This window comes from Hypanus sabinus, chromosome 20 (genome assembly GCF_030144855.1).
Source record: "Hypanus sabinus isolate sHypSab1 chromosome 20, sHypSab1.hap1, whole genome shotgun sequence".
In the NCBI taxonomy this organism is placed as follows: domain Eukaryota; kingdom Metazoa; phylum Chordata; class Chondrichthyes; order Myliobatiformes; family Dasyatidae; genus Hypanus; species Hypanus sabinus.
In genome coordinates this window covers 31,133,334-31,160,767 of record NC_082725.1, presented here as the reverse complement: position 1 = coordinate 31,160,767, position 27,434 = coordinate 31,133,334, and the positions used below count along the sequence as shown (strand labels likewise).

General features: G+C 40.6%; 2 protein-coding genes across 2 annotated transcripts; both read left to right on the top strand.

Moving 5' to 3' along the window:
• The first annotated feature begins 9,064 nt into the window (after nucleotides 1-9,064).
• LOC132378204 (chemokine XC receptor 1-like) lies at nucleotides 9,065-10,138 on the top strand. The gene has a single exon (XM_059944914.1). The coding sequence runs from the start codon at nucleotides 9,065-9,067 to the stop codon at nucleotides 10,136-10,138; it is 1,074 nt and encodes a 357-aa protein (XP_059800897.1).
• Nucleotides 10,139-14,430: 4,292 nt separating this feature from the next.
• LOC132378395 (chemokine XC receptor 1-like) lies at nucleotides 14,431-18,097 on the top strand. The gene is made up of 2 exons (XM_059945280.1): nucleotides 14,431-14,564; nucleotides 14,984-18,097. The coding sequence occupies exon 2, from the start codon at nucleotides 14,990-14,992 to the stop codon at nucleotides 16,145-16,147; it is 1,158 nt and encodes a 385-aa protein (XP_059801263.1). The 5' UTR covers nucleotides 14,431-14,564; nucleotides 14,984-14,989; the 3' UTR covers nucleotides 16,148-18,097.
• The last annotated feature ends 9,337 nt before the right edge of the window (nucleotides 18,098-27,434 follow it).

Here is a 27,434-nt window from a genome sequence, read left to right as displayed (position 1 = left end):
GCGGGGGGGCGTGTCCAGACAGGTATATGTAGTTCACCACAGGTGCTCATGGCTGCCCGTAAAGTCTGGAGAAAGTGGGAGGAGCTGGAGGAAATCTTGTTGATGGTGAGGATCATTTCTGCCAGATGGACAAGAATGGTAGTGGAGTGGAACTGGTTGGTTCTTTTTTTGATAAAGAAGTGGAGAGGTTTAAGGTCTTCTTGATGGTGGATAGAAGTGTATAAGGATAGGACATCCATGATGAAAACATCCATGATCAGGAACTGGAAGTTAGTGAGGAGATCAAGAGCATGAGGAGGGTCGCGGATGTAGATAGGAAGTGACTGAACCAAGGGGGTAGAATGGAACTCTATCACAGTTATGGTGGCAGGAAGCTAGTGTAAGGACGGAAGTCCGTGAAATGGAGGAGATGCGGGTGAGGGCAGTATTGATGGCAGAGGAAGTGAAACCACTTTGTTGTAAAATAAGGAGATCTCAAGATGTTCTGTAATGAAATGCCTCATCCTGGGAACAGATGTGGTGGAGACAGAGGAACAGAGAAAGGGGAATAACGTTTTTACAAATGATAGGGGGACAAAAAATGGTCAAGATAGCTGTGACAGTCAGTAGGTATATAAAAGATATCAGTTGACAGTCTGTCGCCAGAGATGGAGACAGAGGGATTGAGAAAGGGGAGAGTAAGTAAATTTGCAGGCAGGGTGGGAGCTGAATGCAAAGTTGATGAAACCAATGAGCTCAGCATGGGCTCAGGAAACAGCACCAATGCAGTCATTCATATAGCGTAGAAATGATGGATACTGCCTCCTTGAGGCACCACCACTTTACGATTTTCTCAATAGAGGGGAAGGTTGTGCATGTGAGGGAGTTTACTGAGTCTATATCCCTTTGCAGTCTCTTGTGATGCTGTACTGTGATGCGACCAGTCAGAATACTCTCCCCTGATACCACACATCTGTAGAAATTTGCAAGTTTTTGATGACATACCAAATGTCATCAAAATCCTAATGAAATAAATTCAACTGGTGCTCCTTCTTCATGACCGTATCAATATTTTAGATCCAATATAGATCCTCTGAGATGTTGGTGCCCAAGAACTTATATCTAGAGAAGGGGCAGTGTTGAATCTCCTGTTAGGGAATGAGAGAGGTCAGGTGACAGAGGTATGTGTTGGGGAGCACGTCGGGTCTAGTGATCACAATGCCATTAGATTCAATATAATTATGGAGAAGGGTAGAGATTTTGGATTGGAGAAAAGATAACTTTGAGGAGATGCGAAAGGACTTAGAGGGAGTGGATGGGGACAATTTGTTTTATGGGAAGGATGTAATAGAGAAATTGAGGTCATTTAAATGTGAAATTTTGAGGGTACAGAATCTTTATGTTCCTGTTAGGTTGAAAGGAAAGGTTAAAAGTTGGAGAGAGCCATGGTCTTCAAGAGATATTGGAAACTTGGTTCGGAAAAAGAGAAAGATCTACAATAAATATAGGCAGCATGGAGTAAATGAGGTACTCAAGGAATATAAAGAATGTAAAAAGAATCTTAAGAAAGAAATTAGAAAAGCTAAAAGAAGATATGAGGTTGCTTTGGCAAGTAAGGTGAAAATAAATCCAAAGGGTTTCTACAGTTATATTAATAGCAAAAGGATAGTGAGGGATATAATTGGTCCCTCAGAGAATCAGAGTGGACAGCTATGTGCGGAGTCAAAAGAGATGGGGGAAATTTTGAACAATTTCTTTTCTTCAGTATTCACTAAGGAGAAGGATATTGAACTGTGTAAGGTAAGGGAAAAAGTAGGGTAGTTATGGAAACTATGATAATTAAAGAAGAGGAAGTACTGGCACTTTTAAAGAATATAAAAGTGGATAAATCTCCAGATCCTAACAGAATATTCCCTAGGACCTTGAGGAAAGTTAGTGTAGAAATAGCAGGGGCTCTGACAGAAATATTTTCAAATGTCATTAGACATGGGTTGGCGTATTGCTCACGTGCTTCCATTGTTTAAAAAGGGTTCTCAGAGTAAGCCTAGCAATTATCAGCCTGTAAGTTTGACGTCAGTGGTGGGTAAATTAATGGAAAGTCTTCTTAGAAATGGTATATATAATTATCTGGATAGACAGGGTCTGATTAGGAACAGTCAACATGGATTTGTGTGTGGAAGGTCATGTTTGACAAATCTTATTGCATTTTTTGAAGAGGTTATGAAGAAAGTTGACGAGGGTAAAACAGTAAATGTTGTCTATATGGACTTCAGTAAGGCATTTGACAAGGTTCCACATGGAAGGTTAGTTAGGAAGGTTCAGTGGTTAGGTATTAATATTGAAGTAGTAAAATGGATTCAGCAGTGGTTGGATGGGAGATGCCAGAGAGTAGTGGTGGATAACTGTTTTTCAGGTTGGAGGTCGGTGACAAGTGGTGTGCCTCAGGGATCTTTACTGGGTCCAATGTTGTTTGTCATATACATTAATGATCTGAATGATGGGGTGGTAAATTGGATTAGTAAGTATGCAGATGAAACTAAGATAGGTGGTGTTGTGGATAATGAAGTATGTTTTCAAAGCTTGCAGAGAGATTTAGGCCAGTTAGAAGAGTGGGCTAAAAGATGGCAAATGGAGTTTAATGCTGATAAGTGTGAGGTGCTACATTTTGGTAGGACTAATCAAAATAGGACATACATGGTAAATGGTAGGGCTTTGAGGAATGCAGTAGAACAGAGTGATGTAGGAATAATGGTGCGTAGTTCCCCGAAGGTGGAATCTCAGGGTGGTATGCTGGCCTTTATAAATCAGAGCATTGAGTATAGGAGTTGGGATGTAATGTTAAAATTGTACAAGGCATTGGTGAGGCCAAATTTGGAGTATTGCGTACAGTTCTGGTCACTGAATTATAGGAAAGATGTCAACAAAATAGAGAGAGTACAGAGCAGATTTACTGGAATGTTACCTGGGTTTCAGCACCTAAATTACAGAGAAAGGTTGAACAAGTTAGGTCTTTATTCTTTGGAGCATAGGAGGTTGAGTGGGGACTTGATAGAAGTATTTAAAATTATGAGGGGGATAGTTAGAGTTGATATGGATAGGCTTTTTCCATTGAGAGTAAGGGAGATTCAAACAAGAGAACATGAGTTGAGAGTTAGGGGGCAAAAGTTTAGGGGTAACACGAGGGGGAACTTCTTTACTTAGAGAGTGGTAGCTGTGTGGAATGAGCTTCCAGTAGAAGTGGTAGAGGCAGGTTTGATTTTGTCATTTAAAAAACATGGATAGGTATATGGACAGGAAAAAAATGGAGGGTTATGGGCTGAGTGCAGGTTGGTGGGACTAGGTGAAAGTAAGCTTTCAGCACGGACTAGAAGGGCTGAGATGGCCTGTTTCCATGCTGTAATTGTTATATGGTTATAGTCACATTTTCCACTGCTGATCCTTAATGCGGACTTGTTTGTATTGTCCTAACTCCCCCTTCCTGAAACCCACAATCAATTTCTTGGACTTTGAGTGTGAGATTGATGTTGCAACACCATTCAACAAGCTGATCTATCTTACACCTTCTCATTACTATTTGAGATTCTTCCAACAACAATGGTGTCATTAATAATTTATATATGGCATTTGAGTTTGCTTAGCCACATAGTTATGAATAGAGAGAAAGTAGAGCAGTGGGCTAAGTTCAAAGTAAGTTTATTATCTGAGTACCTATATGTCACCACATACAGCCTGAGATTTATTTTCTTGTGGGCATACTCAATATATCCATGATAGAATAATAAACAGAATCTATAAAGGAGTACACCAACTTGAATGTTCAATCAGTGTGCAAAAGACAACAAACAGTGCAAATGCAAAAAGAATAAAAATAATACTAAATAAATAAGCAATAAATAATGAGAATATGAGATGAAGAGTCCATAGATATTGGGAACATTTCAATGATGGGGCAAATGAAGTTTAGTGAAGTAATCCCCTTTGGTTCAAGAGGGGTTGAGGGGTGATAACTGTTCCTGAACCTGGCAGTGTGAGTTCTGAGGTTCCTGTACCTGCTTTGAAAGGACATATCTTTGGTTAGACAGTGGCGTAGGCACAGTAGAGGACTTAAATACTTAGGAGTCCTTGTGCAAGACTCACAGAAGGTTAATGTACAGGCTAAGGCTGTGGTAAAGAAGGAAGGCAAATGCAAGGGGAATAGAATATAACAACAAGGAGATAATGCTGAGTCAGGCTGCACGTGGAGTATTACAAATAGTTTTGGGCTCCATTGCTCAGAAAGATGTGTTGTCATTGGGGATAGTACAGATGAGGTCCATGAGGATGATTCCGGGAATGAAGGGATTAATATATGAGGAGCATTTGGCAGCTTTGGGCCTGTACTCACTGGAATCTAGAAGAATGCAGGGGGATCTCATTGAAACCTACCGAATGTTGAAAGGACTAAATAAGGTGGATGTGGAGAGCATGTTTCCTATGGTGGAGGTTTTCAGAGGGTGCAGTGTCAAAATTGAAGGGCGACCCTTTAGAATAAAGTTGAAGAGGAATTATTTTAGCCAGAGTGTAGCAAATCTGTGGAATGTTCTGCCACAGACAGCTGTGGAGGCCAAGACTGTGGGTATATTTAAAGTGAAAATTGATAGTAACCTGATTGGTCAGGACATAAAAGGTAATGGTAAGAAGGCAGGTATATGGGGTTGAGTGGAATCCAGGATCAGCCAAGATGGAAAAGGAGAGCAGACTCAATGGGCTGAATGGACTAATTCTGCTCCTATGTCTTATGGACTTATGGTCTTATCTTTGAGGTTGTCGGTGAGTTTGTGATTTTGACTGTAGTCTCCCAATAAGGAAAACAAGGATCCAATTGCAAAGAGTGATACAGAGGACCAGGTTTGAAGCTGGTAGGTACAGTGCCAATAAGAAGTATTCACCCCACCCCCTTGGAAGTGTTCATGCTTTATTGTTTTATAACATTGAATCACAGTGGATTTCATTTAGCTTTTTTGACACACTGATCAGCAGAAAAGGCTTCCTTGTCAAAGTGAAAACATATTTCTACAAATTGGTCTTTATTACAATTATTAAACGCAAAATAATTGATTGTGTGATTACTCACCCCCTTCAAGTCAGCATTTAGTAGATGCATCTTTGGCAGCAATTACAGCTTGAGTCTTGTGGATAGGTCTCTATCAGCTTTGCATATTGGGACACTGCAAGTTTTCCCCATTCTACTTTGCAAAACTGCTCCAGCTCTGTCAGATTGCATGGGGACTATGAGTGAGCAGTCCTTTTTAAGTCCAGTCACAAATTCTCAATTGGATTGAGGCCTGGACTCTGACTTGGCCACTCTAGGACATTAACTTTGTTGTTTTTAAGCCATCCCTGTGTAGCTTTGGCTTTATGCTTGGGGTCCTTGTTTGGCTGGAAAACAAATCTTCTCCCAAGTTGCAGTTCTCTTGCAGACTGCATCAGGTTTTCCCTGTGTTTTGCTGCCTTCATTCTACCCTCTACATTCACAAGCCTTCCAGGACCCATTGCAGTGAAGTATCCCAACAGCGTGATGCAGCTACCACCACGCTTCACAGTAGGGATGCTGTGTTTTTGATGATATGCGGTGTTTATGCCAAACATAGTTTTTAGCCTGATGGCCAAAAAGCTCAATTTTGGTTTCATCAGATTATAGAACCTTCTTCTAGCTGACTTCAGAGTCTCCCACGTACCTTCTGACAAACTCTAGCCAAGATTTCATCTGAGCTTTTCTCAATAGTAGCTTTCTCTTTGCCACTCTCTCATAAAGCTGTGACTGGTGAAACACTTGGGCAACAGTTATTGTATGTGCAGTCTCTCCCATCTCAGCCACTGAAGCTTGTAACACTTCCAGAGTTGTCTTAAGTCTCTTGGTGGTCTCCCTCACTAATCCCCTTCTTCCATGGACATTCAGTTTTTGAAGATGGCCTGTTCTAGATAGGTTTACGGCTGTGCCATATTCTTTCCATTTCATGATGATTGACTTAGCTGTACTCCACGGGATATTCAGAGATTTGGTAATTTTCTTGTATCCATCTCCTGAATTGTGCTTTTCAATAACTTTTTTGTAGAGTTGCTTGGAGTGTTCTTTTGTCTTCATGGTGTAATTTTTGTCAGGAGACTAACTCAAGAGCAGTTCTAGATACCTTTGTATTTTTACTGCAATCGATGAAACACCTTGACTGCACACAGATTATCTCCATTTAATTAAATCTGTGACTTCTAAAACCAATTGGCTGCACCAGTGATGATTTGGCGTATCATATTAAAGAGGGTGAATACTTATTTAATCAATTATTTTGTGTTTTATATTTGTAATTAATTTAGATCATTTTGTAGAGATCTGTTTTCATTGACATGAAAGAGTCTTTATCTGTTGATCAATTAAAAAAAACATTAAATCCACCGTGATTCAGTGTGATATAATAAAACATGAAAACTTCCGGGGCTGGGGGCAGAGTGAGTGCTTTTCATAGGTTCTGTAAGTACTGAGAACGGATGATGGTGTAATTAATAAACAACAGCCCACTATATGTTTTGCTCTTGTCTAGCTGTATTTAGATGGTAGAAGTAGATATGACAATATTGCTTACAAGGCAGTTAGAAAGGCACATAAACAGAAATCTAGATGATGTGTTGGCAGATGTGCAGTTCAAATTGGCATTATCTTCAGTACAAACAACATGGGCTGAAGGACTGTTATGTGTTTGGTGTTTTATGTCTAAAGATAAACTTTTCTTTTTGTTTTGCTATGTTTTGTTTTTTTTCAATTACCAACTATCTTTTTAATGGTTAAATAGATCATTGGTTCCATTTAATATCAGAGAATGTATACAGTATACCACCTGAAATTCTTGAAATTTTTAAAAGTATTAAATCAAATGCCAAAATCTGAAAGTATTCAACAAACCAATTAGCATCCATGGAGAAGGAAGCATAATTAATGGCTCAGGTTAATGACCTTTTATTGGTTCTTTTCAAGACGTTACCTTAAAGTTTCTGATTCCTTCAGTCTTCCGGTAATGGCAGTTAGTTTATCTTGTAATATTATTTCCTTGGAAAAAGAAGGTCAGTCATTTCCTGGTTTCTAAGTGGTTGATTTTGCTCTAGTGAGCTAATGAAAATAGAAAGGCTTTAACTATTCACAATGAAAGTACATAATTCAACTTTTAAAGAAAGGAAGATTTGTATCTGAGGAGCAAAGAATTGTTTGAATTTGACTGTCCACTTTAGATTTCATACTACATAACATGAACATGAAGATTTATATGTGTAAGTTGAATGAAAAGCTATCTTTTAAGAGTTGTATGTGTAGTTCGGAGGGGAAGATGCTAAGTTATGGGTGTGTATTTAATTTGGAAGAGGAAGATTCTATTAATTTCTTTTTGAAGGGAACTTAGCAAGATTAACATGTGCACTTTAAAAATTGTTACTGATACTTTCTGTGCTATATATTTTGCATGAAACTGTGTTAATGATGTTTACATGTACATCCTAGAAAGAAAGATTATAAATGTATAGATGTATGTTAACAAATTTCATGTCACATGCCAATGATAATAAACCTGATTTTGTTATAGTAGAGCAGACTATTGCAGACCTACGTATAGTTACAGTAGATGGAAGTCAAGGTTTATAAGAATGATTAAGAGTGTTATATATTTTATTCATGTATAGTGTACTTAATAAAGATGACACACATCAGCATCTAAGGAACTTTAAATATCTTACATGTAAATGAGAAGAACTGTGAACATTTTGTATGGGTTGCTTAGAAGGGATGGCTATTTGTATGTCTTTTTTGTCCTTGGAGTTGCTTGAGGGATTTGCAGAATCCATTAGCAGGAAATATTACTGTCAAAGCTGGTGAATGTCGTACAGAAATTTGACAGAGTTTAACGGTGCACTCAAGAATGGCAAATATTAGATATTATTGTAAATACATCTTAGAAGTTAAGATATTTGTTAATGTGCAGCTATACTTTGGACCTCATTGGCAAAAGGGATTGAGCATTGCAGGCAGGATGTGAACAAATTAGATTGCATTTACTCTATCCCCCATCAAGGGAATGTTTAAAGAAAAAAAAGGTAATGTATACATGGTAATTTTAGAAAAATGGGAAGTTTTTAGAAAGAAAGTCCCCTATCCAGGTTGCCATGTACTTTTGATATAATTATATTTGACTGAATTGGTACATATAAATATTTTGCAACCATAGAAACAAGGCATGCATGTATTTTAATTTCCATCTTTCCAAAATAAGTGTATTAATATTATTAAGATCTTTCACTTCAAAATTACCTGATGTAACATTCTTCCTTCTGGCATAAAGTCACAAATTTTGGGCAGTAAGTTAAAAATGGTAAATATTTTGTGAATTCTTTAAGAAAAGCATTGGATGGTGAGGCAATTCAAAAGAGTTTCATATGTAGTTCAGAAAGGGAAGAGCTTGAGAAGACATGGTAATTGGCAAATAGATTAGAAGTGCTTGAGAAGGCACTTGAATGAAGAACTGCTTGGCAAAGTCTGAGCGAGTACTTCTGAAGATTGATGTTTGAGGCAAGACCCTTCATCAGGACAGGTCTGCGTGTGCAACTCTGCATTTCCAGCATTTGCAGAATCTCTTGTGCTTGTATTTGTGGAGGCTAAAATTTTGGAAAAGGAGATAGACATTAGTAGAGAGATTTTAAATGGCAGTTCAGATTTGTCAGTAAGCTATAAAAGGGAAGGTTCAATGCACAAGTTGTGCTTATATTTTATTGGGAAAAACTTAATGGTTTATTCCTGATCTTCAAAATGCAGGAGGATTACAGTAACTGCTTATACTTTACTTTTTGAATTATTTAGAAGCAAAAATAAGTGATATTTATTCTTGTAACTTTTATGCAAATATCTACAGGAAGAATTGCTATTTTTGTCACTAATATATGTTACATGTTAGAAGTACATTTTGAATTTCTATTGCTCACTTAGTGCTTGTTTCTAAGATATTATTAAGAAATGTGTTTTCCATTTTCATTTAGGAAGGGTCTCACAGTACTACGACTGAAGAAACCAAAGATGTCACTTACAGTACATTACCTTGATAATAATAGCTATGATTATTATGATGATAATTATGATTATGCTCCCTTATGTGAAATTAATGAAGCCAACTACTTTGGAGCAGTTTTTACACAAGTCTTGTACAGCCTTATCTTTATTTTCACCTTGATTGGGAATATCTTGGTTTTGTGGATCCTGATGAGATACGAGAAGACAAAAACTGTAACGGACATCTTTATTTTGAATCTGGTTGCCTCTGATCTGATTTTTGGCTGTTCACTTCCATTCTGGACTGTGGATCACACACATGGATGGATCTTTGGCAAGGCCATGTGCAAGATAATGAGTTCAATTTTCTTCATCAGCTACTACAGTGGGATCCTACTGCTGACATTAATGACTATAGATAGATACCTTGTGGTAGTTTACCCTCTGTTTGCTGTAAGAAGCAGGCGGCTCTACTATCGTGTGGTGGCCTGCTTGGCAGTTTGGTGCGTTAGCTTCTTAGCCACAATCCCAGAAATGATCTTTTCTGATGTCTCAGTTAATTTGGATGAAAGCTTAAGATGTGAAAGTGTATATCCAATGGAGACTGAGCAAATATGGCTAGGCATGCAATGTTTTCAACAAAACCTTTTGTTCTTTTTGATCCCCCTTGTTGTTATTTTGTACTGCTACTCCAGGATTCTTAACACTGTTGTTAAGTGCAGAGCCCGCAAGAAATTCAAAACAGTGAAGGTTATCTTCTGCATTGTGACAGTGTTTTTTGTTTGTTGGGCACCATACAATTTGGTCGTCTTCTTGCTGTCTTTGGCTGATCTCAATATTCTAACAGCTGTTTCGTGTGACATCAGGAACCACCTGATTTTTGCATTTTACATTTGTCGGGACATTGCTTATTTCCACTGCTGTCTAAATCCTTTCTTTTATGCTTTGGTTGGAACAAAGTTCAGGAAACACTTAAAGAAAGTAATATACATCTATTTTCCTTTCCAGAATTTCCAGAGGCAATCCAAGCACAGTGTCAGAAGTCGTTATTTGAGCAGTTCATATGAGCATTCTAATTCTTCTGCTTTTAACACTATCTAATTCCAAACTTGTTAAGAAGCCAGTGCAAGATATAATTGGTTATTTACTGAATATTTTAAATGGTCACTTACAGTGAAATAGATCCATTTACTACTTACCAGTCTAACCACTTATATCTAAGCTTTCCACTTATAGTAAGATAAATTTAGATGTATATAATGATACAGAATTAATCCAACTAATCAGAAGTAAGACAGATTGAATTCAGCCATTCATTCTGTGAGTTACATTCACTCTGGCTATATATTGGGTCAAATCCATTGCATTTCAATAAGCGTCCATTTCTTTACACTGTGAAATATATTCACAGCAACTGTTATGTATATAGGTTGAGTACAGAGCTTACTTGGATGCGTCAGCTTTGGCTTTGCAACAGCGTATTTCTTTCTGAGTAGTTAGCCAAAAGTTCTAGTTTCACTCCAGACATGAGCACGCAATCTATGTTGATTCTCAGTACAGTGCTCTCGGGTTGTGCAGTACAGAGTTGTCCTGCTCTATCAGAGATGTCATTCTTTCCATGAGATGCCAATCCAGGTCCATCTATCATCTCAGATGGCCAAAGCAAGCGGCAGTCCAATGCCTATCTTTCAAACCTAATTAAAGCTAATTGTTTATGCATTTGCCTTATTGCAGCTTGCAAGAACTTGCTAAGGTAATTTTACTGGCATGCTGTACAACGGCACATGAGTGAGCATAAAAAGCTGTGCAAAACCTTTGTTTCCGAAGGGTGCAATATAAATGTATGTCCTATGGAGTATCAACGTTGTTGACTCAGAGTCAGTCAGCATGAAAATGGGCCATTTGGACCAGCAATACCTTGCTGACTGGGGCACTCATCTGTATTAATCCAAATTTCCAGAATCTGGCCATTGCCTTCTATGCTGGAGCTACTCAAGTGTTGGTCCAGATCCTTCTCAAATGCTGTCAGCAATTCTGTTTCTCACACTCCCTCTGAGTAAAAGTATCCCCCTCATATCCCCTCTGAACCCCTTATGCTTAAGCCTAAATCTATGTCCACTAGTTTTATCTATCTCTGATAAGGGGAATATTTTAATAATAGCCCTCTTAAGTTTATTTACCCTAGCACTGCTCCCTCTAAGCTGAGCAGTAGCTGAAATGCTCCCATATATGTAACTTCTGTTGCTGGGCAGCTAGAATTTTCTTTTATAGAATGTTAATATAATTTTGAAATCTATGTTAATATAATTGTGAAAAAACCCTGTAATTAATTAATTATGTATTAATCAATGCAATACATAAACTTTCTAAATAATAAAAGTATCACAACCTTTACTTTGATACATTTTGGAACTTCAACCTATTTACAATGTCAGCATTTCAAGTTACAACACAGTTACAAATTGTACCAATAAACACAGAATGGACGTTAGTAGCCAGCCTGCTGGACGCTGATGCCATCTGGTCAAAACATTTTATTTTTGCCACACTGTCGGTCAGTTGTTTTGTCTGCCTGGCATTGTCCACTTGTGTTGTGAGTTGTGATTTGTGTTTCTTGATGTGCATATTAGAAATAAAAACACTTAAATTGCCATACAGTTTTCAGGCCTTGAAAGAATTTTCTGCCCAGAATAAAGGTTGGTCTGCGCAGCTGTAAAAAAAAATTAGAGAGAAAATTGTACCACTGTTAAGTCCCCCTTTTAACATCTTCTGGTTAAGGGAAAACAGTCCTCGCCTCTCTCGTCTGTCTTTGTAACTGAACGACTTCATATCAGCAACGTCCTCCAGCTGATGTCTGACCAGTAACTTTTAAACTCAGTAATTTCAGTGAAAGGAATGAAAGATAAGCAACGAGAGGAAGAAATAGACAAAACAGCCAGACTGAGAAGAATATAAAGAATGCAGAGAGAAGAATACAGATAATTCAATCCAAAGAGAAGGAAAAAAGAAGCAATGAACAGATTAATATTTTGATATTAGTCTCTGCAGTAATGTTAAAAAAAATCCAAAGACAAACTGATCCCAAGCTATCATGTAGCAATCATCATGATGTACTTTGGTAATTTTCACCTACCAAACATGCAACTTTCAAAGAAAGACAAACATTAAATTATGAAAATATTAGTCCAATAGAGGGGAAAAATCCTGGTTAATTACTCTTTGATTCCCCATTGCTGCAACCATTTTAAAGCTAAAGTTTATTTTATGGGCTCACTTTCAACGTAGGAGGGATGACTGATAAGTTCATGGCCTAAGGTAGAAGAAGTCAATTTTAGAAAACCTAGTACATTTATTTTTCAACATAGTCCCCTCCAACATTTACACACTTAGTCGTGGGGTCGTGGGGCATACGGATCCCTTCTTTGTAGAAGTCGGTGTCTTGGTGTCTTGGACCTCCAGAAGTGGTGATTGATAAGTTTGTGGCCTAAGGTAGAAGGAGATGAGTTACACAGCTCTTGTTACATGCACATGCAGTTCAACACTTTGAGTGATTATGCAAAAAGTTTGAAGTTAATAACATCTCTTTCTACCTTAGGCCACAAACTTATCAATCACCCCTCGTATTTCGTGGTTTTTTTTTGCCATATCCAGCATTCCGGAGACCAAAACTGACTAGATCAGTTTAATTAGACTCAAAGCCAATTCTTGTATAGCAGTACAAATAGAAGTTATTTATACTAGCTTGTCCTGGAGTTTTATTGATCTTTACAGTAAGTTGTCCAGAAACTTGTGCACAGTAATATTTTGTAATTATGAAGAATTTTGATAGAGGAAGTGTTGAGAAAATGTTTCCACTTGAGGGGAAGAGCAAAACTAGAGGCCCTCAAAATCAGTGAAATACAAAGAAATCCATAAGTCAGAAGAGGCCTCTTTACCCTGGGAGTGGAAGGAGTGTGGAAATTGCCACAACAGGGAGTGGTTGAAATGAGTAGCATTTAAGTAGAAGATGAACAAGTGTGCTTGAAAGAGGAGTGTGCAGAGGATATTGCTGATAGATGCATGCGAAGAAAGACTGAGAGAGGCTTGAGTAGAAGATGAAAGAAAACAGGTGTAGGTTGGGTTGAATGTCCAGCTTCTGTTTCTTTTTGTATTTGTATAGTTTGTTATTTTTGCCCTCTGGTTGTCCACCTTGTTGGTGTGGTCTTTCATTGATTCTATTATGATCATTGGACTTATTGAGTATGCTCCCATAAAATGAATCTCAGAGTTATTTATGGTGATATATGCTGTATGTATTTTGATAATAGGTTTACTTTGAACTTTGAGCTTTGAATTTTGTGTTTTTTGGATTTACTGTGTTCTTACCTACAAGAAAATGAATCTCTTAGGTTGTATATGGTGATATATAACTGCTTTGATAATAAACTTACTTAGAATTTTGAACTTCGTCTGCCTCTCAATTGATAGGTGTACCTTTTACAGTCTTTGGTGCAGGGATATCGGCTTTTCTCCCGTCTCCAACCCTTCACTTTGATCAAGATTAGACATCCAACTGATTTCTTCTTTATTGTTTCTATGCTTATTTAATCACACTTCTGTAAAGCACTTGGTAATACTTCATTATATCACGGTACATAGAAGTGCTTCTTATTACTATCATCATTGTTCATTAATTGATATAAAGGTAATGAAACTGTTCATTACAGAATGTAATGTCATAATATATAAATGAGTCCCGGTGAAGCGTCTCAGCCAGAATATCGACTGTTTATTCCACCCATTTCCCCCCCACCCCCAACACATATATGCTGCCTGACTTGCTGAGCTCCTCCAGAGTTTTCAATTTTGCTCAAGATTTTTGGCATCTGCACAATTTCTTGTGTCCTGACAAAGAAGGTTCTGAAAATGAGCTGTAAGCGATACCACAGACATAGTGACTTAGCAGAAAACTTCCCTTCTGCACCCAATTTAATGAAACTATAAAAGCATTGTTCATGTTGTACATAAAAAGAAGATGCCCCTCTGTAATAAATACAGGATAGATCAAGAGGGGGAACATTTGAAATTTACTGGGATGCTCTGCAATACCCTTCTAAAGGAGCAGTACTTATGCAATGGAGACAAGAAGCACTTTAGTGATAGCGGTGTCATAAATTGTTACCAGATGGTTGGATACTTTCAGATTATATTCCAAACTTTTGCGAGTTATCACAGGGCATTGGGTCTGGAATTAGGAGGACAAATTCAGAACAGTACAAAAGATGCTCCTTAGACGTCATAAATGCCGCGGCTCCAAAAGAAAGTTCTCTGAAATATAGCAAGTCTCAATGCACTTCCCCTTTTGAGTTTCTAAAGTAGACCACAGTGATATACAGTGTGATTTCAAACAAGCTGACAGATTCATCTGTGCCATGCAGCTCTGAGCTTCAAATCAGTCATAAAAAATTCTTGCAGATGAGGATGGCTACTGGGTAATTTTAAAACATGCAGGATTTACACATTATTGCTTGAAGAATAATTACTTAAGGTAAGTCCTGAAGTTATTTTCATTGGGTTGAATAGAAAGCATTTATCTACTCTCTGTACCACTAGATTAGCTATTTTCATGTTGTTTACCAAAATGTTTTAAGGCACACTCTCTTCCCATGGGTCAGTCAGGTCAAAACATCTGGGTGAGAGGTAGCAGGGAGCAGTTGAATTGGGAGGAGGAGTGGGATTATATTTACACAGAGGAAGAGTTAATTGAAGGTATTAAAGAGAAACTGTGTGTCTGTTACTGTACTGTAAAGTGCCTCTGGATCTGCACCAGTGCACCCTCAGCCTTTTCTCAAATTTTTCTTGAAGGTCTAGGAATATGAGAAGGGACGGTATTTCTGAACCTAAATATTTACTTGTACTCTTCTAATAAAATTCACAATAAATCTTATTATTTATCCTCTTCTGCAGTTCATAATGGAGACAAGAATATTACTATTGGAAAACTCAACACTCTTGGACCAAGAAAGTATAGGGAAGAGCAACACTCTTTATGATTCTTATTCTTCTTCTTATTATTATTATAATGATAATGATAATTATTCATCGGACAATTATTCAGACTTTGTTCAGTTGTGTGAGAATGATTATGTTAATTCATTTGGATCAATATTTACACAAGTCTGGTACAGCCTTATCTTTATTTTCAGCCTAATTGGAAATATTTTAGTTTTGTGGATCCTGATGAAATACGAGAAGCTAAGAAGTTTAACAGACATCTTTATTTTGAACTTAGTCACCTCTGATCTGCTTTTTACCTGCTCACTTCCATTCTGGGCTGTGGATCATGAACATGGATGGATTTTTGGCAGTGCCATGTGCAAGATAATGTCCGCGATATTCTTTGTCGGCTACTACAGTGGGATCCTGCTCTTGACGTTGATGACTGTGGACCGATACTTTGCTGTGGTTCATGCCCTGCCTGCCATGAGAATCAGAGGGTTCCGCTATGGAGTGGTGGCCTGTTCAGTAGTTTGGTGCGTTAGCATTTTAGCCACAGTCCCTGAAATGATCTTTTCTGAAGTCCTCGTTAATGCGGACCAAGGCTTTCTTTGTAGCAGCTCCTACCCAGAGGGGAGTGAACTAATTTGGCAACAGTTCGGATATTATCTACAAAATATCTTGTTCTTCTTAATCCCTTTCATGGTAATTGTGTTATCCTATTACAAAATATTCAATACTGTTGTTAAGTGTAGAGCTAAGAAGAAGCAGAAAACAGTGAAAGTTATATTTTGCATTGTGGTGGTGTTCCTATTGTGCTGGGCACCTTACAATATAGTTATTTTCCTTTATTCTTTACATGACCTACAGGTACCATCCCTTTCAACCTGCATTGCATCGAATAACTTGTCTTATGCATTATTCATTTCTCGGAACATTGCTTATTTCCACTGTTGTCTAAATCCTTTCTTTTATGCTTTTGTGGGTACAAAGTTCAGAGAACGTTTAAACAGGGTAGCAAGTAAAAGGTTCCCCTACTTGAATGTGTGCAAAGAAACAAACACCTCCAGCACCAAAATGAACAGCTCTCACAATTATTCGGATTTTGATCTGCACCTTCAAGATCGTGTGTAACGGGGAGCTATATATCCTTGCTGAGTCTGTTGTAGGTGAATGTAATGTTAGAGGTAGACACTTCATTATCTATCTCTAACAGATTTATTCAGGTTGGACACTCTGAATGGTGGAACCGAGCTGCATTGTGCCTGCATTGATTAGGGAGATCTCCGAAGCCAGTCCATTCTCCTTGATTAATGGCAGAAGTGGACATTAACTGCTATGATCTATCCCATGATTGAATACTTGGCTTTGCAAAGGTCTGAAAATAATATGTGTGCGTTTCAAAGGGGGCTTTCGTTTTTCATCTGAGGAGCTGGCATCTCATCAAGTCCTTTTCTGTATCCTGGACAGTAGGGGAGGCAAGAGGGAGACTGCCCTCTTGCTCAGCTCGCCTTGAGCTCTAACATGAAGGTTGATGGTTCGCTCAGAACTACTTCATCTCACGCCTGCAACCAGAAACACTGTGACTGTGAGGCAGAATGCACTTTGCTGTTGCAAGAAGCAATCCCAAGCATTGCTCTGGCAAGACCAAGCTGACTGCTGAATCACTCCCCCCACCATTCAGAATCTCCCTCCTCCAAGACCATGCGGCCCTCACAATGCAGCCTCTTGCTAACAACGGCTGAATGCTGCCGGACTATAATTTCTGATGCAGAATGTGATTTTGATTATTATGATGTAAATTTCAAACTGTACACTTGTGTAAAATACTTCAATTTAAAGGTAGAGATTAGAATTTACTTCACAAAAAGCATACTCGAAAACAAACTGTTAAATGTTGCAGTAACCTTTCTAGCTCTGTCACAGTAGTATCATCGTTATAGCCAATGCATACTTGATAATCAAAAACACACTGACATTTCTGCTACGTGCTGGTTTTGAAATATCTTACTGCTGCCAATGACTCAGAAAGTAAAATACCTTATTTGCGCAAGTTGTTTTCCTAAAGAAAACTGCAGTTGTCAAAGTGAATTGCACCAACAAATATAAATTCAATGTTATACAATAATGCTGAAATAAAGATTTACAAAAAAATGCTGAGAAGTACATTTATTCAAAGAGTTACAGACAAAATGCTTGAAAAGAAATCAGCATCTGTGGTGGGAAATGGTTAGCCAACGTTTTGGGTGGGACGCTACATCTGGACGGAAGGACCAAAGCAGAGAGAGGCTGTCCAAAGGGGTGGAGGGAAAGGGTGGAACAAGATCTTGCAAGTGATCTGCAGATCCAGATGAGGCAGAGTGAGAAGGGTGGAGTGAAAGCTGGAAACGGCAAAGCGCTACAGATGATGGACTTCCACAGGAGAGGAAGGTAGAGCATGGGTCCAAATAGGAGAGGTGTAGCGGATGGGTGTGAACCGTGGGGAGAGCGGATTTAGTGGTCAAAGGGTGTGAGTCATGCTCAGATGGAACCAGTATCAGAATCAGATTTAGTATCGCCTTATGAAATCTTGTGAGTAAGTGGAGCAGGGGGATGGCCCCTGCAGTAGTTGTAGGAGGGACAAAATGAGAGAGAGAAAATGGAGAGAGGAGACTGGGGGAGCAAGGACAATGGGAGCAGTAAGGAATCTTCTAGGCTATGCAGGCAAGTGACTTATACTGACAGTTGTATTTGAGGATTTACAGTAAGTTGGTTACTGTAATAAGAAGCAAAGTTTAAAGACAATGCAAAAACAATGCAAAGAAATGCAGAGATTGCAAAAAATACAGCAGAAGTATGAAATCTGAGTAAAATTCTCATTGATTGCAACTTGCATTCTATGTCCTGATTCCAATCACCTGATCAGTTCGTAACCCTAGCCAATGTTCATTGAAGGCATTGATTTACAACTCAATCAAGTTGCAAGAGGTCAGTCAGGTGAGAAACATATCAGACCATCAGTCTTATTTCATTTGGAGAACAGTTATTGTAACCTGGTATGAGAGAAAGAGAAAGAGAGAGAGAGTGAGAGACAGATAGAGTGAGTGAGGGAGAGAGAGTGAGGGAGGGAGAGGGAGAGAGGGAGAGGGGAAAGAGGGAGTGAGAGAGGGAGGAATAGAGAGTGAGAGGGGAGGAAGAGAGAGAGGGAAAGAGAGGGCGAAAATGAGAAAGCAGGAAAGAGGTGGGGGAGAGAGAATGAGAGAGAGAGAGGGAGAGGGTGGGAGAGCAGGAAGGAGAGAAGGAGGGAGGGAGAAGGAGAGACAGAGAGGGAGAGGAAGAAGGGAGAGAGAAGATGTAGGGAGAGAGGATGAGAGAGATAGAGGGAGTGAGAGAGGGAGAGAAAGAGGGAAGGAGTGAGGGAAGGCGAGAGATAGGGCCAGTGGGGCAGAGAGGCAGAGAGAGAGTCGAGTGGGAGAGAGAGGGAGGGAGTAAAGGAGGAAAGGAGGGAGAGTGGGTGGGATAGAGAGAGGGAGAGGGACAGAGAAAGAGAAAATGTGAGAGAGAAGGAGTGGCGGGTGAGAAAGGGTGGGGGGGAGAGAGATAGTGTTGTGAACTACATATACCTGTCTGGACACGCCCCCCCCCCCCTGCTGACTGCTCCTGTGGCTCCTCCTACAGACCGCTGTATAAAGGCGATTGGAGGCACAGACCCTTCCTCAGTCTCCAGGATGTAGCATGGTGGTCAATTGCTGCTTGTTCTTTCTTCCAGTCAATAAAAGCCGATATCTCGCCTCACGTCTCAGAGAGTTATTGATGATGCATCAGATAGAGAAGGAGGAATAGAGAGAAAGAAAGGGAGGGAGGGTAGAGAGGGAGGGACAGGGAAAGAGAGAAAGGGAGAAAATGAGACAAGGGGAGCGAGGGGGATAGAAGATGTGAGAGAGTGGGAGGGAGAGAGGGAGGGAGATACAGAAGAGTGAGGAGGGATTGAGAGAGGGAGAGGTAAAGGGAGGGAGAAAGGATGAAAGAGAGGGAGTGAGAGGGAAGAAGTGAGGGGGTGAGAGAAAGGTAGGGATAGAGGGAGGGTGAGAGGGAGACAGAGAGAGCAGAGAGGGAGAGAGAGAGATGCAAGATGGAGAGAGACGGGAGAGGGAGAGAAAGAGAAAAAGGGGAGGGAGACTGAAAAGGGGAGAGAGAGACAGAGAGGTTTAAGGAGAGGGAGGAGAGAGTGAGAGGGAGGGAGAGAAGTAGGGAGATAGAGGGGTGGCAAGATAGAGAGAGGAGAGTGAGGAGAAGAAAAATTGAGAGAGAGGGAGAGAGAGGAAAAGAGAGAGTAAAATGAAAATGAGAGGGTGAGAGAGAAACATGCACAGAGAGAGGGAGGGAGAGAGATGAGGAAGGAGAGGAGAGAGAGGGAGAGGAGGAGACAGGGAGACAAGGAGAGAGAGAGGAAGGGGAGGGAGAGAGATAGAGGAGAGAGAGGAGAAAGTGATAGGGGCAAGAAATAGAGTGAGAAGGGGAGAGTGGGAAGGAGTGTAAGATGGAGAGAATAAGATAGAGAGAGTCAGAGAAGGAGACAGAGAGACAGGTGGAGAGAGGGAGAGTGTGTGAGAGAGAGGGAAGAGAGGGGAGAGTGGGAGAGAGAGCAAGGGATAGAGAGAGGGAGTGGGAGGGAGAAAGAAATTGAGAGAGGAGAGAGAGGGTGAAAGAGAGGGAAGAAGAGAGACGAAGCTAGAGAGGTGGAGAGAAAGATAGAGAGAGATAAATAGAGGGTGAGAGAGGTGGGCCAGAGAGAGGGGAAGACGGAAGGAGAAAGAGAGGGAGAGAAGGTGGGAGAGAGGGAGTGAGTTACAGAGGAGGAGCGGGAGGGAGAGAGGGTAGAGAGAGAGGGAGAGGGAGGGGAGAGAAGGTGGGAAGGAAAGATAGGGAGAGATAGAGGGTGGGTGAGAGGGAGAGAGAGACAGAGAGAGATGGGTGAGAGAGGTGTAGACAGGGAGAGTGTGAGGGTGAGAGAAAGAGGGAGAGAGAGAGCAGGAAAGAGATATGGGTGAGGGGGCAGAGAAGTGCAGAGAGAGGGACGGTTTGAGGGAGAGGGAGATAGGGAGGGAGAGAGGAGAAAGTAAAAGGGAGAGTGAGAGGGAGAGAGAGTGGGGAGAGAGGGAGGGAGGAAGAAAGAAATGGGAGGGGTAGAGAGAGGGATAGAGAAAATGAGAGTGTGAGTGAAGGAGAGAGAGGGGGAGGGAGGGAGAGAGAGGAAGAAAACAAGTGAGGGGGAGAGAGAGCGTGAGGGTGATGGGACAAGAGTGATAGAGGCACGAGTGGGTTGGAAAGAGGGAGGGGGAGAGAGAGGGAGAGAGAGGGAGAGAGGGTGAGAGGGTAGACATAGAGGGAGGAGGAGAGGGAGAGAGATACAGAGAGAGGAAGAGAGCAAAAGGTGAAAGGGAGAATGAGAGAGAGTGAGGAGAGGGAGGGAGAGAGGGAGGGTGAGGGAGGGATAAAAGGGAGGGGGAGAGAGGGATAAAAGGGAGGGGGAGAGAGGGAGCAAGTGTCAGAAAGAGGGAGAGAAAGGGAGGGAGAGAGAAATAAAGAGGGTTAGAGGGAGAGAAAGAAGGGGAGAGGGTGAGAGTGAGGGAAAGAGACGAATAGAGAGAGAGAGCGGAGAAAGAGAGAGAGAGTAAAAGGGTGAGAGAGTGAGAGTGAGGGAGGGAGAGAGAGATGGGGAGAGAGAGGGGTTTGATAGGGGATGGAGTGGGAGAGAGGGAGAGTGCAGGGAGAGAGAGAGGGAGATGTGGAGGGAAAGTGAGGTACAGAGAGGAAAGAGAGGGAGATCGAGGGAGAGAGGTAGAGGGAGAGTGGGTGAGGGGGCAGAGAGAGAGAAGGAGGGAGAGGAGAGTGTGAGGGAGAGAGATTGGGTGAGAGTGGGGTAGGAGAGAGGGTGGGAGATAGGGAGGGTGAGAGAAAGGGTGAAAGAAGGAGTGAGAGATAGAGAGAGGGAAGGAAAAAGGGAGGGATAGAGTGAGGGAGGGAGAAAGAGAGAGATAAATAGCAGAGAGGGGGTGAGAGAGGGAAGCAGAGATGGAGGGAGAAAGAGAGAGGGAGAGAGCAGAGAGAGAGAGGGAGAAAGAGAAGGTGAAAGAGAGGAGAGAGATGGAAGGAGGGAGGGAGGGATTAAGAAAGGGAGATAGAGAGGGAGAGAGAGGGACAGGGAGTGGGAGGGAGAGAAAGATAGAGAGAAATGAGAATGAAAGAGAAAGGGAGAGAGAGAGAGAGATGCTCTATGTTGCATTTGTCCAGGAAACACATTTTAAAGATGTTGAAGCACTGAAATTTAGATGAGATTGGGTGGGCCAGGTATTCTATTCATCATTTAATAGCAAACAAAATGGGACAATGATTTTAGTTAACAAAAAACTTAATTTTGTGTTGCTTGGAGAATTTAAGGACAAGGAAGGCAGGGGAATTTGTATAGATGCACTTATTAATGGGGTGAAGGTAGTACTTTGTAACATATATGCACCTAATAAGGAAGACCCAGACTTTCTTAACAAGATGAACAAAATTTTAGGTGCCAAGGAAGGAAAAATAATTTTAGCAGGAGACTTTAACCAAGTAATGGACCCTGTTATTGATAAAAGCAAATTTCAGACTTCACCTTTACCTAGGGACAGGGCAGCCTTACATCAACTTATTGCGGATATCAGTCTGGTGGATATATGGCAATTGGTGAATCCATCTGGAAAAGAATGTACATTCACTTCTTAAAGATACCTTTATATTTATATGCACCATATACAAATTAATTTGACGAAGATGCGGATAGATGCTTACCTAAATCTATTGATAATATGAATTGAGTTAGTAGAGTTAACAGGATGGACAGGAGCAGAAAGCTACAACTTCTAGTTTGGATCAATGTGAAGAGCTGCAGAGGATTGAAGAGACTGAATATGAGGTTTTTGTCATAGAAGCTGAATAAGATTAACTTAACCCGATATTGTTAATGATGAGAAGCTAGGATGAACAGAGTGATTTATATAGAGATTGGACAAAGCCAATTATAAAAAAGAATTTTAAATGGAATATTCTTTTTCTCAAGAAGGTGGGATGTTCAGGAATAGAAACTTTGTTAACCTTACAGAGGTTCCACACCCATGGTAGCACTGCATATGAGAAACAGGATTGTAGTCTTAGAAGGGTTGGTTTCCAGAATGACTTCAGTTTAAATTGTGAGATCATATTGTATAGTCTAGGGTTATAAACATTTCATATTGAAGAGTAATGGATGATCTCACTGTGGCATTGCAAATGGTTAACATATCTGATAGGGGGCACAAAATTCTTTTTCTTTGGTGAGGAAATCTGGAGAGAATTTGATCTGGTGTAAGGAAAGTAAAGAGATTGTGAAACTTCTTCAGACAAAGGCTGAAACTCCTCTAAAAAAGATCTAGAGTTTGAGTGGGTTCTTCGAAACTTTAAGACTGGAATTGATAAATGTTTGTTCAACAAACAAAATATAACTTTTGTGTATCTATGGTGCAATCAGCAGCATGGGGATTTGGATAGGATATCTGCTTTATATCAATATATTAATAACAGGAAAGTTCAGCCTGTGACAGGACACCTTCAAGCACTTGGAAATAATGTAAGCCACTACATCTGATGCATTTATAGAGCTGACACAACTTGAATATTCAAAGTTATTGACTTAAATAGGATGTGGAATTAAATCAGTTATGATTTATCTGAATGCTGAAAGTCTCAATGGGTAGAACAAGTTTGGCACTGAAATATTAAAAGAAAGTTAAGCAGTTTGAGTTCCTGAAACTTGGGCATGATTAAATACTATCTGTTGAAGTCTGATGACAAGAAAGGGAATGAAAATGGTTGGAAAATTTCATTCTTGGACTTGAACCACCATAAACTGGTGACCTCTTCAAGTTCCCAGAATGATGCCTATCTTTGAATATAAAAATGATTAATTAATAAATTCAAAGAGGGCTTGGCATAGCTTGCAACACTTATTAAATAAACAACCAGTCTAACAATAATTGTCAAATCAAAAAATCAAATCAAGTTCAATTATCATTCAAACCATACAAGGATACAGCGATCCGCTGGGGCTAAGGTTCAAACATGTACACACACATTCAAAACGGTGAGAAAGAAGAGAAAAAGCATAGTCATGTAAGAAAAAACATTTTTAGTCCTGAGGAATAAGGGGTAGGCCATTTAGAACAGAGATGCAGAAAAACTTTTTCACCCAGAGAGTGGTGTATATGTGGAATGCTCTGTCCCAGAAGGCAGTGGAGGCCAAGTCTCTGGATGCATTCAAGAGGGAGTTAGGTACAGCTCTTATAGATAGCGGGATATGGGGAGAGGGCAGGAACGGGGTACTGATTATGTATGATCAGACATGATCACAGTGAATGGAGGGGCTGGCTAGAAGGGCCGAATGGCCTAATCCTGCACCTATTGTCTATTGTCTTCAAATTGCTGGTTCCTGGGAATCCAGTCTGTCATTCCACTGATTGGACATTAGAGGGCAGCACCGATGGGAGCGATGGGGAGGCAGTGTCTCCTCACCTGGGTTATAGCAGCAGGCAAATCATGGCTTGAGGCCTGTTCTTCACCACAACCGAGGCTACGCTGCTGCCTTGCCATCTATCTCACCACCAAACAAGGGGAACAGGCCTGTCGCAGTCAATGTCCAACAGGGTTTTGCAATTGCTAGAAAACTGTCCGAGTGTCACACACGGTTTCACTGTACGCCGCCTTCGCACACCAACTCCGGTGACTTTGAGTAGCAGGTAGCAGCAGAGTCTGCACCCACGTCAGCTCCTCCGAACCTAGTCTGGCTCCTCCTTCAGCCTCTTCTTCTCCAACCCATCCACCTGCTTCTCCTTTCTGACCCATCCGCCTCCCTCCCCTTCTGCAACCCTTTCACTGGCTCCTTCGACACCCTGGCTGGCTGTTCCGAACAATGAGATTCTCACTGATGCGGTAGACATGCTGTACCCGTAGTTCTTGGAGTCCACTGTAGTCTTACAATCATAAGAAAAAACACATTTGAAAAAGAAAAGAGCACCTTTAGTTGGCCCCTGAGAGGCTGCTGTGTTTGAGTGCACTGCCATCTTACTGGAATTGCATTCATTTAAGCAGTAACTTTTATTTAGCAAAAATATTACGAAAAACATCATCAATTACTAGGCACTGTTACATAAGGAAATATTGAGTCACATGACCAAAAGTTTTGGTAACACTTTAAGGGCATTTTAAAAGAAAGGATAGAGGCTTAATTGAATTCCAGGATTTATGACCTCAGCAGCTGAATACTGTACATACAGCAGCTGTCAATTATAGAGAGATTGAACAAGCAAGTGATGAACTAGGAGAATGTCATTGGGTATATTTAAATTGAAGGTTGATAGGTTCTTGATTAGTCAAGACATCAGAGGTTATGGGGAGAAGCTAGGAGAACGGGGTTGAGAGGGATAATAAATTGGCCATGATGGAATGGCAGAGCAGACTTGATGGGCCAAATGGCCTAATTCTGCTCTTCTGTCTTGTGGTCTAATGGTTTTATAAAGGTATTTGTTGGGTGAAATTGTAGACCTATTGGGAGACAATGCTCTGCTGGAATTTGAAAACAAAGATGAACATTTTAAAATTAAGGCAGTGCATAACGAAGAGTTAAAGTAGGTCATTAATAATGACGGATGTGCAAAAGGGATGGTCCAATTGGGAGTCTGAAGACAAGAATGAGGAAATCTACTCACAAGTGTGTTGAAATCATCCACTCTGGTGAAAACAAAAGCGTGGATGGGAATTTTGCTAGCCACTGTGTTGACGTAAGGATTAACACTTCTGTTTTTCCAGGAAGGACACTGAGTCAGTGGTTTGTGAATAAAATTTGCAATGGTGGCAGAAATAGTGACATTGCTTGCCAAATATTTGTTTGAGTAAAGAGAGGGAAATTCACATATGGGAGGTGGAGTAGTTTTCTCCCTCTTTCTTTAGGGAAAACACGCGGGCAAACAGGTGATATTTCAGAAGAATAAACCCCCAGCAGACCTTTCCAGTGAGGGAAGTGGACTTCTGATGGCAAAGCTGGTGGATTCATGGTTTGGCCATTACCATTCCAAAATTTATTTGATTGGGTAATTGTAGCTTTGCAACCACCAAGCTTTGATTTGAATTCACTTGTCAGGATCATTAACGTTGACTGCTGGTTATTTCTTCAGTACGACATCCTTCACTTTAACCTTGCACATCTCTTAGAGCTTCTGATCTGAAGGCCCAGATGCAAGCTCTAACTTCAACATGCTAATAGGGATTTTTTTTAAAAGAACGCAATGGTAGATGTGTCAGCTTTGTTTAGTTGCTATGATGAAATGAAAACTCTGCCAGCTGCAGGTGTTTAATCTACCCGACTAAACAACACCCAGAACTGCACGAACTGAAAATACCTCTTCTGCTTTTTCACTTCAATCCAATTAACTATGAGGTCAGAATGAAAGAGAAGTTATTATTAAAGGTAAATTAATTGAAGGTGGATTTAAAATGCTATCCGGATCAGCTGTGATGTATTGTTGAAAGAAAAAGCAGTGTGATATAAAACAAAAGCTCTGCCCACATTCATTGATCCTCTTTGGGAGTGGTGCCTGAAGATATCAAGGAAATGAACCTGGTCAGGTGTCAGATCTCTCAGTGGGAGAGCATTTTAGAGATAGTGATCATGTCAGTCTCCTTTACAATAGCATTGGAGAGAGATAGGAACAGACAAGTTAGAAAAGCGTTTAATTAGAGTAAAGGGAATTATGAGGTTTTTCAGGCAGGAAATTGGAGGCTTAAGTTGAGAACAGATGTTCTCAGGGAAAAGTGCGGAAGAAATGCGGCAAATATTCAGGGGATATTTCTGCATTGGTACGTTCCAATGAGACAGGGAAGTTATGGTAGGGTACAGGAACCGTGGTGTACAAAAGTTGTAATAAATCTAGTCAAGAAGAAAAGAAAAGCTCACAAAAGGTTCAGAGAGCAAGATAATGTTAGAGATCTAGAAGATTATAAGGCTAATAGGAAGGAACTTAAGAAGAAAATTAGGAGAGCCAGAAGGGGCCATGAGAAGGCCTTGGTGGGCAGGATTAAGGAAAACCCCAAGGCATTCTACAAGTATGTGAAGAGCAAGAGGATAAGACATGAAAGATTAGGACCTATCATGTGTGACAGTGGGAAAATGTGTATGGAACCAGAGGAAATAGCAGAGGTAATTAATGAATACTTTACTTCCGTATTCACTATGGAAAAGGATCTTGGTGATTATAGTGATGACTTACAGCAGACTGAAAAGCTTGAGCCTGTAGATATTAAGAAAGAGGATGTGCTGGAGCTTTTGGAAAGCATCAAGTTGGATAAGTCACCGGGACCGGATGAGATGTACCCCAGGCTACTATAAGAGGTGAGGGAGGAGATTGTTGAGCCTGTGGCGATGATCTTTGCATCATCAATGGGGACGGGAGAGGTTCCGGAGGATTGGAGGGTTGCGGATGTTGTTCCTTTATTAAAGAAAGGGAGTAGAGATATACCAAGAGATTATAGACCGGTGAATCTTAACTCAATGGTGGGTAAGTTGATGGAGAAGATACTAAGAGGCAGGATTTCAGACCATTTCAAGAGGTATAATATGATTAGCAGTAGTGAGCATGGCTTTGTCAAGGGCAGGTTGTGCCTTACGAGTCTGATTGAAGTTTTTGAGGATGTGACTATACACATTGATGAAGGTAGAGCAGTAGATGTAGTGTATATGGATTTCAGCAAGGCATTTGATAAGGTACCCCATGCAAGGCTTATTGAGAAAGTAAGGAGGCATGGGATCCAATGGGACATTGCTTTGTGGATCCAGAACTGGCTTGCCCACAGAAGACAAAGAGTGGTTGTAGACGGGTCATATTCTGCATGGAGGTCGTTCACCAGTGGGGTGCCTTCAGGGATCTGTTCTGGGACCCTTACTCTTCATGATTTTTATAAATGACCTGGATGAGGAAGTGGAGGGATGGGTTAGTAAGTTTGCTGATGACACAAAGGTTGGGGGTGTTGTGTTTAGTGTGGAGGACTGTCAGAGGTTACAGCAGGACATCGATAGGATGCAAAACTGTGCTGAGAAGTGGCAGATGGAGCTCAACCCAGATAAGTGTGAACTGGTTCATTTTGGTAGGTGAAATATGATGGCAGAATATAGTATTAAAGGTAAGACACTTGGCAGTGTGGAGGATCAGAGGGATCTTGGGGTCTGAATCCATACATCACTCAAAGTAGCTGTGCAGGTTGACTCTGTAGTTAAGAAGGCGTATGGTGTGTTGGCCTTCATCAATCGTGGAATTGAATTCAGGAGCCGAGAGGTAATATTGCAACTGGTCAGACCCCACTTGGAGTACTGTGCTCAGTT

What these genes read in the sequence shown, in the direction of transcription:
- LOC132378204 (XM_059944914.1), top strand. Translation starts at nt 9,065, where the DNA reads ATGTCACTTACAGTACATTACCTTGATAATAATAGCTATGATTATTAT.
- LOC132378395 (XM_059945280.1), top strand. Translation starts at nt 14,990, where the DNA reads ATGGAGACAAGAATATTACTATTGGAAAACTCAACACTCTTGGACCAA.